The sequence below is a fragment of the Papaver somniferum genome, chromosome 2, assembly GCF_003573695.1.
Source record: "Papaver somniferum cultivar HN1 chromosome 2, ASM357369v1, whole genome shotgun sequence".
Taxonomy (NCBI): Eukaryota; Viridiplantae; Streptophyta; class Magnoliopsida; order Ranunculales; family Papaveraceae; genus Papaver; species Papaver somniferum.
In genome coordinates, this window is record NC_039359.1 from 63,159,764 (window position 1) to 63,178,612 (window position 18,849).

The 18,849-nt window shown below is 35.8% G+C and overlaps 2 protein-coding genes across 2 annotated transcripts; both read left to right on the plus strand.

Moving 5' to 3' along the window:
- Positions 1 to 837: 837 nt before the first annotated feature.
- LOC113347842 (laccase-11-like) lies at positions 838 to 3,448 on the plus strand. The gene is made up of 6 exons (XM_026591523.1): positions 838 to 1,057; positions 1,179 to 1,330; positions 1,432 to 1,676; positions 1,784 to 1,912; positions 2,018 to 2,947; positions 3,044 to 3,448. The coding sequence occupies exons 1-6, from the start codon at positions 944 to 946 to the stop codon at positions 3,172 to 3,174; spliced, it is 1,701 nt and encodes a 566-aa protein (XP_026447308.1). The 5' UTR covers positions 838 to 943; the 3' UTR covers positions 3,175 to 3,448.
- Positions 3,449 to 4,381: 933 nt separating this feature from the next.
- On the plus strand, positions 4,382 to 5,248 carry LOC113351216. The gene has a single exon (XM_026595242.1). It carries the CDS (start codon positions 4,382 to 4,384, stop codon positions 5,246 to 5,248), a length of 867 nt encoding a protein of 288 aa, XP_026451027.1.
- Positions 5,249 to 18,849: the final 13,601 nt, after the last annotated feature.

Below are 18,849 nucleotides of genomic sequence, written 5' to 3' on the forward strand. Positions count from 1 at the left end.
GGATTTGAGTTGTTGCTGAAAAATGATTGAGAGTCTATATTTCTGGAAGATTTTACGAAAATAGGGCTACTTTAGATAATTAAAACTACGTTTCTAATACGCTGGGCAATTTGTATTTCTGTAAAAAAATTCTTGATTATACTCTTGAGCTGACGCAAATCAAATGGCCTTGGGTCTAGTTTTCTTTTTTTGTCAATCTACCTACCACATACCAGATGTAGTCATTTTTCATTCCATACTCGCAAAATTTACCTACACAAACAATAACTGATGAAAAAGAAGTGAATTGATAGAAAAGCCGCTGAAAGCTTAGAAGTAACTCAATATCTCTCCTAATTCTTACTTTTCACTCCACATCTCTCATTCCCAACATAACAAAACAAAACAAAGACAAAACAAAACAAAGACACCAAATTTCCACCAAAAATTGGAGAACTAATACCTACAACAATTCAAGCCTAGCAATTTTTCATCCCTTAGCAGTAAAGCACGGTTGATTCATCATGCCAGCAGATCAGTTGGCATAACATACCTCTCATTCTCTTTATTTTATAAACCCTGATACATATATAATATATTTACATTAATTTTAAGCCTCAGGTTTCTAAATTTTTATTATATTGGTCCTTCTCTACTTGTATCTCGTCCTTTACGTTAATACATTTCTATTCAATTGTCTACATCAATATTTTGCTTACAAGCGCCTCTGAATGCAACCCTAGACTCCACCCAAGTAATCTACTAACTTGACTTCCATTTTTTCTCTTAACAAACTACAAATAAACTTGACATTCTACTCTATTTCTACCTAATATAAATACTCGATATCTCCACTCTATGTTCATATCCAAAAACACACATACAGTATTCTTCTCTCTTTATCATCTAGCAACCTAACTCTGGTACCGTAGAAGAAGATTGAATTCGGGTTCAGCCAGAATAAATGGCTAAACAAGGAAAAACTTACTCGGGTTCTGCGTTTTTCTTCCTGGCCTTCATCATGATGATCATGTTTAGCTTTACTGCCGAAGCTGCAGTGAAGAAGTACCAGTTTGATGTATGAGAGACGACCACTACCACAATCTTTTTTGAAATATTTATTTTTTGCATATACTGATTGATTTTTGTTAATTTTTTATCACAATGATCTCTAATATCTACCTTTCCTATCTTTTCAGGTACAAGTGAAGAATATCAGCAGATTGTGCCATGCCAAACCTATTGTTACCGTAAATGGAATGTTTCCTGGACCTACAATTTATGCTAGAGAAGGAGATACAGTGCTTATAAACGTTACCAACCACGCTCAATACAATATGTCCATTCATTGGTACGTACAAAACCGCATATAATACTTGCTAGCATCGCATCCATATCTTTGAATGTGTATGATTTATTAGTTGGACTAATCATCACATTATAAATTTGCAGGCACGGATTGAAGCAGTTTCGCAACGGTTGGGCAGATGGACCAGCATACGTAACACAATGTCCAATTCAAACTGGAAATAGCTACACCTATGCTTTCAACGTAACAGGCCAAAGAGGAACACTTTGGTGGCACGCACATATTCTTTGGTTAAGAGCAACTGTATATGGTGCAATTGTCCTCATGCCCAAAGAAGGAACTCCATATCCGTTCCCCCAACCTACCCAGGAAGTTAATCTCGTCCTAGGTCAGTAATTATTTACATATTTAGCGGTCTATTGATTATTAATTTATCATGATCAATGTTTCTTTACAGATTTAACTCAAACTCTCGCTTATTTAATTATGGAACAGGAGAATGGTGGAACACCGACGTTGAAGAGTTGGTTAATCAAGGGAACAAGTTGGGTTTACCACCGAATATGTCTGATGCACATACCATCAATGGGAAACCAGGGCCACTCTTCCCTTGCTCGGAGAAACGTAAGAACGTGAAGCATTTAACATTTAACGGCTTCTAATGTTAGAGCCGTTTTCTATATTGCCATTTGATTTTTCGCTAATTTACTTTTCCTTTTTATGGTGTAGATACGTTTGTAACGGAGGTTGAGCAAGGAAAGAGCTACTTGCTACGGATAGTCAATGCTGCACTCAACGACGAACTTTTCTTTGCCTTAGCCGGTCATAATTTCACAGTGGTGGAGATTGATGCAGTCTATGTAAAGCCCTTCACAACTCAAGCTATTTTAATTGCACCAGGACAGACCACAAACGTTCTAGTTCAAGCAGATCGAGTCCCTGGAAGATATTTCATGGCTGCCAGACCATTCCAAGACGTTCCAATTCCTGTTGACAACAAAACAGCCACAGCAATATTTCAATACAAAGGGATACCAAACACTGTTCTCCCAACCATGCCTCAACTACCTGCATCAAATGATTCAAGCTTCGCATTGAGCTATAACGCAAAGCTTAAGAGTCTAAATTCCCCTCAATTCCCAGCAAATGTTCCCTTATCTGTGGATCGCCATCTTTTCTACACGATCGGTTTGGGATTGAATCCATGCCCTACTTGCCTAAATGGAACAAGAATGACTGCTTCTTTGAACAACATTACATTCGTGATGCCTAAAATTGGGCTTCTTCAAGCTCACTATTTCAACACCAAGGGTGTCTTCAAAACCGATTTTCCTGACCGACCTGCTACCCCTTTTAATTATACTGGGGCACCCCTTACAGCCAACCTCAGAACCTCTTTAACTCCTATCCCTAGGTTAAGTAAGATCGCTTACAACTCGACCGTTGAATTAGTTCTACAAGACACCAATCTTTTAAGTGTTGAGTCGCACCCCTTCCATCTTCATGGCTACAACTTCTTCGTTGTTGGAACTGGGGTTGGAAATTTCGATCCGGCCAAGGACCCAGCTAAATACAACTTGGTTGATCCACCTGAGAGAAATACCGTCGGAGTTCCTACCGGTGGCTGGACTGCCATAAGATTCAGAGCTGATAATCCAGGTAATAAAACTTTGAACCTTTTAATTTCCAAGTGTATTTCTTACGTATTTGCCACACATTTCAATAACTAAAGTGTTTTTTCTTTGATTTCTTTAGGGGTTTGGTTCATGCACTGTCATTTGGAACTTCACACCGGCTGGGGGTTGAAGGTTGCATTCGTAGTCGAAGATGGAAAAGGTCCAAATCAGTCTGTTCTGCCACCACCAAAAGATCTTCCTCCTTGCTAGAGTGCGATACACGTAAACATTTGGATCACAAGGAATTATGTGTGTTTGTTGGAAGAGCAAGACTTTCACGACGAATCAACCACTGTTTTTTATGCGACAACCATCAATTACAGAGCAAAATTTGCTGGAAGTTATTTGTTTTCAAAGATTGAAATTTGAGATTGTCTTGAGTTCAACTTAGAGACTCATTATCAAATCAATGTTGTTTATTATTTATTATTTAATTAATAAATACCAAATTAACCAAAGGTAAAAATGCTTTGGATTGTTTTATTTAGTGATTTTCTTTCATACATTATTTTTGAATTCAATTCTGTAAGTAATAGCATCATGATAAAGATTAGAGACTAGGTTATAGGTCTACAGGTGGGTAATAAGTGGACTGGTAATAATGCAGAGGGCGTTTGGATACACACTTTTAGAAGTTAGAAAAAGCTATAAGTTGGTTGAGAAATACAATTTCAAAATGACTTATAAAAGCAAAAGCAAATTGATTTTGGTTATTCTGCATATGGTATCCAAACACCCTCTTATGGATTTGGCAATTAATGAGTGTCGGGCATGTGACGAGGTAACTAGGAAGTTTCCTAGTCTTCCACTTGTGATGAGAGTTACAGGGGGTTCCTAATGAATGCCATGCCGAAAATGGTAAAACAGATTAGGTAGTGTAAGAAAAAATGATCTGAGAGAAGAAGAAGAAGAAGAAGGAGAGATAGAGTCAAAAGGAATAAAAGCATAAAACTAAATGCAGCCTGGATATAGCAGTAGAAAAGAAAGTGCACCAATCTCTTATTAGTAAGCTAGCCTTGTCAAGCCTCAACTGCCACCACCAAGACCCCCTAGGCCTATTAATTGCAATTTCATTTCAACAAGTATAACACCTCCTTATATATACTTAAGTGAGAAGCAGGTTTCTTATAAATCCTTCCACTGAATACTCTAGCTAGATCAACAGATTTCTTCTTTTTTATTCTGTAATTACAAGTGAAAGTTAGCCAAGACTGCCGATGGAGTTGTTTGAAGATCCCGAAGTCTTGAATGCACAGCAAAAAATCAAAGAATTAGTGAGAGTTGAATCAATCATAGAATCAGCCATAACAATACTGAAAGCATCTCCAAAAAATTCTTGTTGATTTTCTTTCTCATCATACTCCCTCTTTCGTTTTTACAATTCTTGTTGGAAACTAATAATATAGTGGTATTTGCTATGTTTATTGCTCATCTGTATCACAAATTATCATCACCTGAATACCAATCTACCAATCCATTACTTCTCTATAAAGAATTTGTTGGCGCATATTCTTCTACGGACCAGTTTTTCTTGAAACTGAATTCTATCCAGTACTACTGCATCTCCCTTGTTCTGTTCTTCGCATTCTATCTTCTGTCTGTCTCTGCTACAACCTTAACTCTAGCTTCTCTTTACCTTTCCAAACCCTTGTCTTACATTTCTATTCTTTCCACTATTTGTCGTATCTTAAAACGTCTTGCAATCACCTTTCTTCATGGCTTACCCCTTATTTTCCTGCACTACGTAGCTTACTTGGTTGTGCTTACTTTGTTCTGTGCAATTCTTACTTTGGTTCATACAAGTCCAAAAATTAATCTTGTCCTGGTATCTGTCATAGGTACCATCTTCCTTGTCATCTATCTTTCATTCTTCATTGTTGTTCATGGGCGTTTTATAGCAAGGTGGAACTTCGCCAATGTGGTTTCGGTTGTTGAACCAAACATATACGGTTCAGGAGCCATAAAGAAGAGTAAACAACTCTTGCAGGAGAAAAAAGTCAATATAAGTTTCCTTGTAATTTTCTACTTCTGTGTTGTTATTGAAGTTCTTTCTATTGGAAACGGGGTTATGAGTCAAGATATGGACATGAAAGTAAGGGTATTCATCTGTTCCTTGTTTGTCATGGCACTGGCAGTGGTGAACTTCTTGGGGTTAGCTGCTCAAAACGTCATCTATTACCAAAATCAAGTGATGGACAAAGGAGTTCTCCATGAAAGTGCTTTAGAGATGCAAGGGTTTGTTGGTAATGATAATCGTGTAGAAGGTGATCACTTGGACGTTTAAGTGATGTGTTTGGAATACTATTACGAATGATACTACACTATTCTAAGTTGCAACCATTCATTTCTGGCTGCTTGTTTTGTCTTATAATTCTAGTTTGATATTATGATATATATGCATCTTAAATTAAAGTGTCGAATGCTTAACGTTTTTGCATTTTGCTTATGCAATGAACTGCTTTTGTTGGATGCTGAAATGCAAAATAGTGAATGTATTCAGTTGCCTATTATCTATGCTAATGCTATCAATATTTCATCATTTTTTTCATTACATTTATAACTATTCGTTTCTTCGATATTAGCTCTTTTTATGAAAATGGTTATGGATGTCTGGTTTTTTGCATTACATTTTCTGGCCTCTATTTCGATGGAGACCTACTTATGGGAATGGGATTATTGAAGAACCCGTTTTCTAGCCAGAGTTCTTTATGGACTGCTTTTATTTATGATTATAATCTTTCTTCTTCTTTTTTTAATACGAAAATTGAGATTAATTAGAAGAAGAATTACATGATTTCATCCTTCTGGATACATTGTATCACCCAGTTAGGAAGATGGCTTGACCATTCAACTTCAGACATAGAATTTTTACCATGTTTTGCCAAAGCATGGGCTACATGGTTCACATCTCTGTGCACATGAGTGCATTTCCAACTATCAAAAGAATTCAAAACATTGCCACAATCAATAACTAAGTTTCTTGTGGTCCATTTTATTGACTCTAAACTTCCATTCAAGGCATTAATAACATTTAGACAATCTCCCTCCAAGTATACATTCCTGTGTCCTTTTCTCTTGGCCCATAAAGCAGCTTCCAGCATAGATTTGGCCTCAGCTTGTTCAGGGTCTAATGCTTTGTCTTTGCAGCATCTAGCTCCATCTGAGTTACCTGCAAAAGTTCTACCAATCAGTCCAATGCCCATCATTTTAGTAATTTCATCAAATGCAGCATCACAGTTAATTTTTATATAGGGACTGTCAGGCTTCTGCCAAGTTCTAGTGACCTGCAAATCAGAACCATTAGTATTTCTTACAGTAGCAGATAAGCTAGCATTCCATTCAGAGAAATCAGTTTTAATCATATGCACAAGTTGATTAAGATTCTGTTGTTGATTTTCAAAGACTTTTCTACATCCACCTTTCCATATGTGCCATAATATCAAACCCATCCATTTAAGGACTTGTTCATTCTGTACCTGCTGATTGTTATTCTGGAACAAGGAACACAACCAGTTATGAATGTTCACATTTGAAATAACCATTGTCATAGCAGGGTCAATAGCATTCCAAACACTTCTAGAGAAATTGCAGTCAAGGAAAATGTGCTGCATGTTTTCAGTATGGTTATTACAAAAAGGGCACAGAGAAACTATATTTGAACAGTGTTTAGATAATTTGTCTCTTAGAGGAAGACAATCATGAAGACACTTCCATAAGAAGTGTAAAATCTTACTAGGAAGCCTAGTTTTCCAGAACTGTTTCCAAGAAATATGGATTGTATTAGTAAAACCAGTTTCCTGATTCCTACTATCTAGAATAGCTCTATAAGCAGATTTTACAGTGAAAACACCATTAGCACTAAGTTGCCATCTCAGACAATCTTTACCAGCAAAGGGAATTCTAATACTAGTAATAGCATTCACAGTGTCATGATCAAAGAGAGCATTTAAGGTTTGCAGATTCCAAGACTTAGTGTCTAGATCAATGAGTTGAGAAACTGAAATCATATTACTAGACCTGTACTGACTGTTCACACAATTAGGTATTGAAGGTATCCACCTATTTTTCCAAATCAATATAGAAGAGCCATCACCAACTTCCTAAAAAGCATGCATTTTTATAATTTCAAGGCCTTTACATATCACATTCCAAATCCAGGAACCATTAGAAGGAAGAGCATCATTTAAGGGGTTTAAATGGGGGAAGTACTTGCCTTTAACAATTTTGTACCATAAATCATCTTGAGCATGAAGCAGTATCCAAGCAAGCTTAGAAAGTAAAGCTAGGTTCATGATATTAGTTTGTTTTATATTCAGGCCACCTAGTTCTCTAGGTTGAGCAATCTCAGTCCTTTTTTTTTGTATTATAACCTTTTTTTCCTTTTTGCTTATTCCACCAAAACCTCATTTGGATGGAGTCCATTTTATTAGTGATAGTTTTAGGTATATGAAAAACATACATATTATGGGAAGGAAGACTACTTAGCACATATTGAATTAAAATAGTTCTACCAGGATAGTTCAAAAACTTAGGCTGCCACCAAGCTAGTCTGTCTCCATATCTATCAAGCAAAGGAGTGAAGGACTGAGTTTTGTTTTTCTTCAACAGTAAGGGGACTCCCAAATTTTATCATTCAAAGCTAATTTCTTAGTACTAAGGATGTTAGAAACTTCATTCTTAATATTATTAGGGACACCTTTACTAAAAGCAGTACCAGATTTTTGATAATTGATAGATTGACCTGAGTACATGCTAAATTTCTCAATGATACTCACAAGATTTCTTGCTTCCTTACTATTTGCATTTGCAAAAATCAAACAATCATCTTCAAAAAACAAGTGAGAAACTGGAGGACAAGAATCATTAATTTTAATACCATGGATTAACTTCTTATGTTCAGCTTCATTCAAAGCTCTGGAAAGGGATTCCATGCAAACGATAAACAGGTAAGGAGATAGGGGGTCTCCTTGCCTGAGACCTCTTTGAGGATAAAAAACATCACATGGTGAACCATTCAGGAAAATAGATGTAGAGACAATACTAATATATTGATCAATCATCATAAGAACTCATCACAAAATCCTAAATTTCTTAAAGTGATCAATAGAGAGGGCCACTCTATTCTATCAAAAGCCTTAGACATGTCTAGTTTAATGGCCATCCAACCTTTTTTAGCTTTGATTTTCTTCATAGAGTCAATAAGTTCATGTACAATAATAATATTGTCAGTGATACATCTACCAGAAACAAAAGTTGTTTGGTTTGGAGTGATGGTTTTTTCCAAAATAGTCTTGATCCTAGAAGCCATTGCTTTGGATATCACTTTATAAGAAGTATTACACAAAGAAATAGGTACGAAATCAACATCCTTCTTAGGACATTTACTCTTGGGAATAAGAGAAACAAAATTGTGATTCATTTGTTTTAACAAGTATTTAGATTGGAAAAAAGATTGCACCATTTTAACAAGATCACCACCAACAGTGTCCCACATTTGTTGGTAAAAACCAGGAGGAAAACCATCTGGACCAGGAGTGGTCCATGGTTTCATATCAAACAAAATTTTCTTAACTTTATCTGATGTTAGTATGGCTACAAGAGCATTATTATCAGCCTGAGTGATACATGAGGTTATGAAACTATGATAATTACTAGAAGAAGGTGGGCTAGAAGATCTAGACATGGAAAAGAAATGATATTTCAAGTTTTTAACAATATCATCTCTTTCAGTAAGCCATATTCCTAAATCATTTTGAATGGAATCTATTTGGGTTCTTTTCCTTATAAAGTTTGTTTTATTATGAAAATAGGTAGTATTTCTATCTCCTAGTTTAAGATCATCATCCTTACCTCTCTGCTTCCAGTAATCAGCTTCCACATCATACCAATAATTCAAGGATTCCTACAGTCTAACAAATTCAGTATTCAAAGGATTAGTATTATGGGCATTAAATATTTCAATTTGGGCCTTGACTTTGTTTATTTCAGTATTTATAATACCAAAATGATTATAATTTCAGTCTCTAAGGATTTGTTTTATATGAAAGACAGCTTTAGTTAACTTAAAAGCAGCAGAACCTTGGATATTATCATTCCAGTTGTGAGCTATAACTTCCTTACATGAAGGGTCTCTAAACCACATTTTATTAACTCTAAAAGGTTTATGAGTTTATTATCCATTCTAGCAGAAGCCAACAGAATAGGAAAATGGTCACTAGCTAAAGGGACAAGGTGATAAGTTATAGCTGAAGGAAAGTTTTGTTGCCAATCTAAGTAAGCAACATCTCTATCAAGCCTTTATAGGATGAGTTCCAATCCTTGTCTCCTATTTGTCCAGTTAAATGGGTTTCCTATATAATTTATGGAATGCAGGCTATTACTATCAAGAATATCATTATATTTATCTAAATAAGCTTGAGTAACAGGGTTACCTCCTTGTTTTTAAGATGAAGTTAAAGTCACCAATAGCAATCCAAGGTAAGTTAACCTGATTAGCAATACTCTGCATAAAATCCCATTGATTTTTTTAGCAAGATCATCAAGAGCACCATAAATAAAACTGACTAAAGAGTAGTCAGATTTAGGGTCCATTTTTATCTTACACTGAAAAGTATTTAGTTTCTTCTCCATGATGATGACATCCAACCCATCTTTCCATAATAAACGTAGACCTCCAGACAAGCCATAAGGTTCAATGAAGGAACCATTGGGATAACTCAAAGGAATAAGGTATTGTGTCATCTTCCTAGTGGTATTTTTGGTTTCTATCAAGAAAATAATATCAGGATCATGAGACCTAACCAAATCTTTTAGATGATATCTAGTATCTTTATTACCATAACCACAGACATTCCAAGATAGGATTTTCATTTTTTGAAAACTATTCCAGACAAATAAATAAGAGTGGAGAATAAAAAGAATACTTATATGATGGAAAAAACTGCAGTACTTAAGAGTTTTGAATTTAAAGATTACCTTATACTCCCCACCAGTGCCTCCAGATTGCTTGTCCTTTAGTGTGATTCTTGTTGTTGCCAGTTTCTCTGGGTTCTCATCATTGATGGTGGAACTTCCCCCTTCCTCAATGAATCTTTTCCTTTTACCCAGTCTAGCTTCAACATCCTTTGGATCCTTAGAGGACTGCATCAACACTAATATTCCATCTTCTGGAGGAATAAATGGTGCAGGTTTGACATCTTTCCTAGTCATAGGCTTGGGGGTGCCACTAGTTGTAGAGCGCACAATAACATTCTTTTTGAGTTTACCTACTCCTCCAAATGGTAATGGCTTCTCATGTGCAGCCTTCAAGTAAATAGCTGCATCTTTACAGACATCCTTACAGTGGTTAATTATGTAGCATTCTCTACAGATTTTGCTTGGTTGCTTGTGATAGAAAAATCTGACCCATTTAGTAGCACCTGCTGCTGTAATTGCTAATACACCTCTTCTCAAGGGTGTAGTTAGCTCATTTCTAACACTTATCTTCACAAGAGTGCCATCAACTGGAATTGCATTAGCTGGTTCAACTGCAACAACCTTACCCAGTAATTTCCCTATTTCTTCAACAAATTTAACATTCATATGCTCAGGTTGGAGATATCTGAGTTCAATCCAATAAATCTGGTTGTTCCAATCAAGGTTTTGGTAATTCATTCCTTGAAAGTAATCAAACAGGATGCAGAGCTTGCCATCTATGTTTCATGGACATTCAGCAATAATTTATCTACCGCCTCCTTCTTCAAAAGCTTGAAAATTAGAATATTTGTATCCACTTCAATGATCTTAAATTCTTCTAGAGGAATAAAAGGCCATGTAAACTGAATATTCTTTTCTACTATTCCATAGTGAACTTTCTCTTCATGTATAATCTTTCCAATCAAGTAGTAATCCCATTCACCTTCAGCTGTGTTCACATTAGTTTCAGCTTCATGTTGCTCAGAAGAGACATAATCATCACCAGATTGGAGTTCCAGAGTAGCTTTTCTGAATCTCATAGCAAGTTCAGAGATTTCCTTGCTTGATCTTTGGATTATCAAACCATTCTCTTGGTTTTCTGCCAATATTTTTACTTTCTTTGAGGTATTATTAAGATATGCAGAAATCAGAGAGTTTTGACTTATATAAGTAATATGAGATTTAGGGTTACTTGAAATAGGATAGATACGATAATTTTCGTAATTAATCATCGAGAAATTTTTGGGATTGGTTATAACCGAAATGGATATATGTTGAGCTGTAATTGACCCTAAAAAAAGAGGGCTAATAGCAATTTGAATTTTTTTTACACGTGCATCGACCTCTTGTAGATATATCCCTTGTTGAATCGGTGAAACTCCAATTTTTTTCGACGAAGAAAACAATGGTGATGAGAAACCCAGTAGAAACTTCTGCTTTCACAAGCATTATAACAACAACGGAAAACGCCATAATCAACACTGAAAACTCGGCAAACGCCATTTTGGACAAAGCAACATGTTTACACAAGAGGACTAAAAAGAAAATTAGTTAGCCATTAATCAATTTGAAATTTTTTAATTTTAAAACAAGAGGAAACAGATTAATCCAAAATACAGAGAAAGATACAAGTAAGAAAAGATCAAATAAACATTGTAAAACAAATTGAATTTGGTAGTAGGAGAAAAGAGGGATTGCACTATTGCATCTAACAGGGACGGAATTGAAAGTTTTGAAAACTGAGTTAACTCAGGGAATCGTACATGGCTGATAGGCACATTTTTTTCTTATATAATCTCAATTCTATATATTATTAGTGCTCGATTTTATATTTATTATGGCTTTTTATGTCCCTGTGGGTATTTTTGGAGAAATAAGCTTTTGCGGCGAAATTGGCTAAAAAAAGTGGTTTTTTCGCTCGTGGGAGAAAATTACTATACGGACTCTCACTTTGGATAAGGGGTAACCTAATTATTAAGGGGTGACCCATTCCCAGGCATCTGCTAAAGGGAGACCAGCACAGGATAGGGGGAGGTCACTTTCTTCTCAAATTCGAATGCAATTTTGGCGGGAAAAATATCCAGCAAAGAACCAAACTTTGGGTTGGATTTCGAAGGTGTTTTAGTGAGATTCAATCGCCAGAATTGATTGGGCTGGACGTGATTCAACTAAACAATCCTGGTATAGTCGTTTGTTTGGATCGAATTGGGCTAGAAACCGAGTTGGAGCTAAACAGGGAAAGTGTTTTTACACGGACCCTATTGAGATTATTTTTAGAAGTTCTAGAGATACTAAAGACCTAAAAATATTTCCAAAGATACATATCTATGTAAGGAAGAGTTTGAGATAAGTTGGAAAGCTCAGAAACGCGTGAAACAATTTTGGGAAGAGATTATTGTCGTAACTGCCAAGAAAAGAAAAGAAGAGATTTCAAGAAGTTTTGGGGAGATTAAATCGCTCTGTTGGCTATATATAAGTTGTTGGGAGTTCATAGAAGGGATTCGAGAGTTTGGGAACCTGAGGAGGGCCAGAGAAGAAGAAACCAGAGTTCGATCAAACTCTGTTTCTGTTGTTGCTGCTGCTGCTGAAGAACAAGAAGAACGGACGTCTGAAGACAGTCGTTCTTCAATAGTGTTTACGACAAAGTTGTGGGGGTCGCAACTGCAGTCTCAACAACACTTCATATATATCGTTCTTCTTGTAACAGTGAACAACGCCTTTGCAACAGTTATTTATGTTGCGATTTTTCTGTTCAATTTTTTTACTCCCTTTTAATCAACTTTTGAGCTTTATACATGTATTTTGAGATCATGATTAATATGAGGAGCTAAACCCCAACACTGGGATGACGGAGGAAACCCTATTTCACGCATGTGGTAATTTTAATAATTCTTTATGACTTTTTGCACTTATTTTAATTGATTCATGATTTTCACTAATTAGTTGTGATTTCGTTTGATGGTGTATGCTTAGACGTAAGAGCTTTTGATACACCATGCTTGTGATTTACATCTAAAGTTTTAAAAATCTATTTTTGGAAAAGAATAAGAGTCCATATTTTTAATATTTGAGCTATAATTGATTGGAGTTATTAATTGAGTCACATGAATGGAATTTGGTGGAATCCTGAATCTCAGTACCTCTCGATACTGTGACAGCTTTCCTTGTACATATTATATTAAGTCTAAAATCGAATCTCAACAAGTCCGATAAACAAACACTTTACTTACCACTACAAAACTACATCAATTTTTGGCGCCGCCGACGCGGATTTGTATTAGGTTTTAGGTTTTAGATTTATTTTTTTCTTTTAGAATTTTTGTTCTCTTTTACGCCTTTGGTATTTTTCGATTCTTTTCAGATTGGAGCGAAGCTACAAGGAAAGAAAAAAGTACTATAAAAGGAAAGCATCGCCAAAGAAGGAAAGAAGAGAGGAATCCGAAAGGAGTGAAGAAGAATATTTTGTATATAGTCATTTTGTTTTATTTTTAGAAACTGTAAATAGGGTTTTAGTTTTTGTAATTTTTCTTTTTATTTTTGGAATCTTTTTGGACTTTATTTTTGGACTGGGACATTATTATTTTTAAACCCTAAGGAAGGGTTGGTTTAAATAAAAAATTGTTTGTAGGGAAGGACGACAGTTACGATACTGTCTCGGCCCCTCGGGTTCGTATACTGACATCGGAGTCGGTGGCCTGAGTCGACTTCAACGGTTCATCGCCCGTCTGGTACGGGAGGTAAGACTCTATCCACCCACGAATCCCCTATCAGTGGGTTTTATTTTGTGTGACAACTCACACCCCTGCAATAGAATGTCGAACTGGTATTACAAGAGCCAATACAACGAATATCCGACTGAGTTTCAAAATGGACGTTACTACTTTGACCATAATGTGAATAGTGGTTGGGAACATCAGCCTTTTCAAGGTTATGGCTCATACCTTGATGATCCCAATTACTATCCACGCACGCACCGGTCATACGAGCAAAATTCTTATATTTCTCCTTTAGAAGAGTCCCTCGGGAAATTAGAGGAGTCGACACGTAAGTTAGCTGAGATGAATAACTTAGTTTATGACGAAAGAGAACTTTCTATAGAGGAATCTTTCAAGCTGATAGCTGAGACGAACGAAAGAATTGCTCGAAATAATCTTAATTTCCAATACAGTGATTCCAATAGTACCCTTGAAAATGAGGATAGTTATTTGCATAATCAAGATGACGAGGATAAAATTGGTAACACTACTTGTTTAGATGAGGTTCAACCATTTTCATGTTATTATGATGATTATGATGTAGATAGTGTTGATGAAGAATTTGAAATATGTAGGCATAGTGATCAGGAATTTGTTACTCCAAATGAACTTTATGATGATAGTGTTATTTCTGGTTCAGATCCCGATAATTTTATTGATTATTCACCTATTCAAAAGGACGAGGATTTGATTAGAGATACCACTTCTTTAGATGATGTAGTATTTCCTTTTGATTACGAAGTCGATAATGGTTTAGAGGAACGAGTTTATTCTGAGAATACCGTTTTAGAGTCTAGCAATTTAGAAACAATGGTCTTAGACGAAGAAAATGAACTCGTACAGCTATTAAATATGAGTGAGGATGCGTCACTTGAGTATAACCTATAAGAAGCAATTGACTATTTTCAGGATTCCAACGATCTAGAAATTAAGGAAATTGTAGCTAGTCTATCTAGAGAGACCCAAAACTCTAAGTTTGGGGGTGATTATCATTCTCCATGTGCCTTAAATCTTAGAAAGGTCCCTCACTTCGGACTTGACATATGTTCCTCAACCATTTTGCAAGATTATCTTCATACACGTTTTCCTGAACCTAGTGATGTCCATAAGGAAGTTCAGTTGTTAGAAACCCATCCTCTGGTTGATGAGGTTAGACCAGGCTATGATACCAAGATCGACTTTGTTTTCCCACCAAATATTTTTCAACCAATTGTGGGATAGTATAAATTTCAGATGTGTCAATTATTTAGTTTTGATACTAAACCTAATTACTTTAAGAGATAGGGTCGATACATTTGCTTAAGATTGACCACCAGTTTTATCGTGGTCGATTGTGCGAGTCAAAACTGATTTACTTTAAGGATCCTCAATTATTCAGGTTATTATTATGTGCTTTTAAATTTTTACTTGAGTTTCTTCATACTCTAATACCTGAACCAGATCTTAGCTTTGAGGAATTCCAACCCATGAAAATATTTTATTTGGACCCAGTTATAGAACCTGAACCACAGCTAGATGTAGTTGTCTTAAACAGGAAACTAGACAAGGGTGTGCTTTATTTGTTTATTTTCTTGACAGGTTGCAGATTCCTTTTATTTGTGATAGCTCTATTTGGTTTTGATGACCCACAAAAATTTCGGCTATTACTTTATGATTCTATGAGGTGACTAATCCTTTCTTAGTCTGGCTGAAGACTTTAAACTTAGCACTTCTTGGGAGGTAACCCAACATTCATGCGACACGGTAATATCTTTCCTTATCTCTTTTGATTCAAATGGTAACAGTTTCTCCTTGTTCATGCTTTTAATTTCATCTTTAGAACATTGAGGACAATGTTAGATTTGAGTTTGGGGGTATGGGAGAAACTTTTTAGTTGCAATATGAATAAATAAATTCCAGAGCTTAGAAATTTATGCCTATTGAGGATTGCACTAACTAATCTAAGTGGATGGAAGCATTTTGATCGTAGGAGTTGAGGAACCAATCTGATTAGATGGAAATATCTAGAAGAGTCTATTCATAAAAGCACAGAGCTCAGGTGTTAGAAATAACATGATAGTTTCACCATATCTCGTTGAGTCCTTTTCACTTCTATTTTTATTTTGTTTTGTTTTTAAACCATGTTTCTCTAAGTAATAGGTGGGGCCCACGATTCAAGTTGTTACCAATGCTAGGGTGAATTAGAGTGATTGAGTTACAAAGAAAAAGAAGAAAAAAAGATCAGACCAATTAGACCAAACGTATCAAAAAAAAAAACGAAAAAGCTAAAAAAAAAAAAAAATCATTGAATAAAGTCGACCACTGGTTCCCTTGTATACGCCAGTTGTGTTGAACTAGAATTAGGATTATCGATCACTGGTTCCCTTGTATATGCCAGTTGTGTTGATATTAGTCAGACCAGTATCTCAATCCATTAGGATAGGTTCATTTTGGCGGAGGCCTTCAGACAGATATGGGAAACGCCGTTCACTTAGTAAACATCAAAACCATCTATGTTTTTCTATATACATCTTCTTGATCTATCCATGTGATTAGTTTTGACTCCGGATGTTGATGTCCATAGTGCAAATATCTGAGTAGAGCTCTGTCACTTTATATGAATTTTAGTATGCTTGAGTGCAAACTCGTGTACAACAATTGGAATTTCGCATCAGGGTACTTCTTCCTGTAGTCAATAAGTACGCCAACCAAGGATATTCTTTAGTTCCTTCCAAGGTTCTGCTTAGATAGCTAAGGTCTGGAGTAAAGGTTTGGTGGGTATACCTCTTGTAAGCCCTCCGGAGACAACACTCCGCCACTAGGGACACTTAGGGGTTTAAAGGCTTATTGCATACGCTAAATGCAATCGACGATGCCTGCGTCAGTGAGTTAGGATTTTATTTTATTTAATTTACTCGAGGACTAGCAAATAATAAGTTTGGGGGTATTTGATAGGCACATTTTTGTCTTATATAATCTCAATTGTATATATTATTAGTGCTCGATTTTATATCTATTATGGCTTTTTATGTCCCTGTAGGTATTTTTGGAGAAATAAGCTTTTGCGGCAAAATTGGCTAAAAAGTGGTTTTTGCGCTCGTGGGAGAAAATTACTATACGAAATCTCACTTTGGATAAGGGTTAGGTTACTAAGGGGTGACCCATTTCCAGGCATCTGCTAAAGGGAGACCAGCACAGGATAGGGGGGGTCACTTTCTTCTCAAATTCGAATGAAGTTTTGGCGGGAAAAATATCCAGCAAAGAACCAAACTTTGGGTTGGATTTCGAAGGTGTTTTAGTCAGATTCAATCGCCAGAATTGATTGGGCTGGATGTGATTCAACTAAACAAGCCTGGTATAGTCGTTTTTTTGGATCGAATTGGGCTAGAAACAGAGTTGGAGCTAAACATGAAAAGTTTTTTTACACGGACCCTATTGAGATTATTTTTAGAAGTTCTAGAGAGACTAAAGACCTAAAAATCTTTCCAAAGATACATATCCATGTAAGGAAGAGTTTGAGATAATTTGGAAAGCTCAGAAACGCGTGAAACAATTTTGGGAAGAGATTATTGCCGTAACTGCCAAGAAAAGAAAAGAAGAGATTTCGAGAAGTTTTGGGGAGATTAAATCGCTCTGTTGGCTATATATAAGTTGCTGGGAGTTCATAGAAGGGAGTCGAGAGTTTGGGAACCTGAGGAGGGCCAGAGAAGAAGAAACCAGAGTTCGATCAAACTCTGTTTCTGCTGCTGCTGAAGAACACGAAGAACGGACGTCTGAAGACAGTCGTTCTTCAAAAGTGTTTACGGAAAAGTTGTGGGGGTCGCAGCTGCAGTCTCAACAACACTTCATATATATCGTTCTTCTTGTAACAGTGAACAACGCCTTTGCAACAGTTATTTATGTTGCGATTTTTCTGTTCAATTGTTTTACTCCCTTTTAATCAACTTTTGAGCTTTATACATGTATTTTGAGATCATGATTAATATGAGGAGCTAAACCCCAACACTGGGATGACGGAGGAAACCCTATTTCACGCATGTGGTAATTTTAATAATTCTTTATGACTTTTTGCACTTATTTTAATTGATTCATGATTTTCACTAATTAGTTGTGATTTCGTTTGATGGTGTATGCTTAGACGTAAGAGCTTTTGATACACCATGCTTGTGATTTACATCTAAAGTTTTAAAACTCTATTTTTGGCAAAGAATAAGAGTCCATATTTTTAATATTTGAGATATAATTGATTGGAGTTATTAATTGAGTCACATGAATGGAATTTGGTGGAATCCTGAATCTCAGTACCTCTCGATACTGTGACATCTTTCCTTGTAAATAGTATATTAAGTCTAAAATCGAATCTCAACAAGTCCGAGAAACGAACACTTTACTTACCACTACAAAACTACATCAATGGAAACTTCAAAGTTGATCTTTTATGGCCGGTCATTGAAAATTCTAATAGAATCTAATATTCCAATGTAATGTTAACCGTTCACAAAATAAATAATTATATGATTTAATTAATCATCTCAATACGAGAAACGATATAATTAGAGAACTATATTCTCATATACTTCAGGTTACGAGCGTGGGGTTGATAAACTTTTCTTATTAAAAAGCGAAAAAACAGAGGAATTCCAACTCAAAATAAACATTCTATATTTCTACTCATAAAAACTACATAAAACTCTAACTCGTTGAGGCCTGATTATAATAAAATTTGGCTTTGTAAGGAGATTTTTTTTTTATGAATGTTAACATATTACTCCAGTCAAAACCAATAGATCAACCATGGTCAATGTAAGTTGATTTGGTCCATGAACTGCAATCTTTCAGAAGTGATGTGAAGGTCGGGTATTCTTTGCACTCAAGTGGTGTGCATCTCAAAATTGTAGTGATAAAATCATCTCAACAATCTTTTTTACGGCTTTGCCTCTACGAATCAGGTGTTTTCATTCTAAAAACTATTTACCACCACAAAAAGGTCCAAATCAGTCTGTTTTGCTACCACCAAAAGATCTTCCTCCTTGCTAGAGTGCGATACACGTAAACATTTGGATTACAAGGAATTATGTGTGTTTGTTGAAAGAGTGAGACTTTCACGAAGAATCGACCACTGTTTGTTATGCGATGACCATTGTTGATAGGTGATTTTGGTTTAGGTCCTACCCGTCCTAGTCTCACCATTCTATTT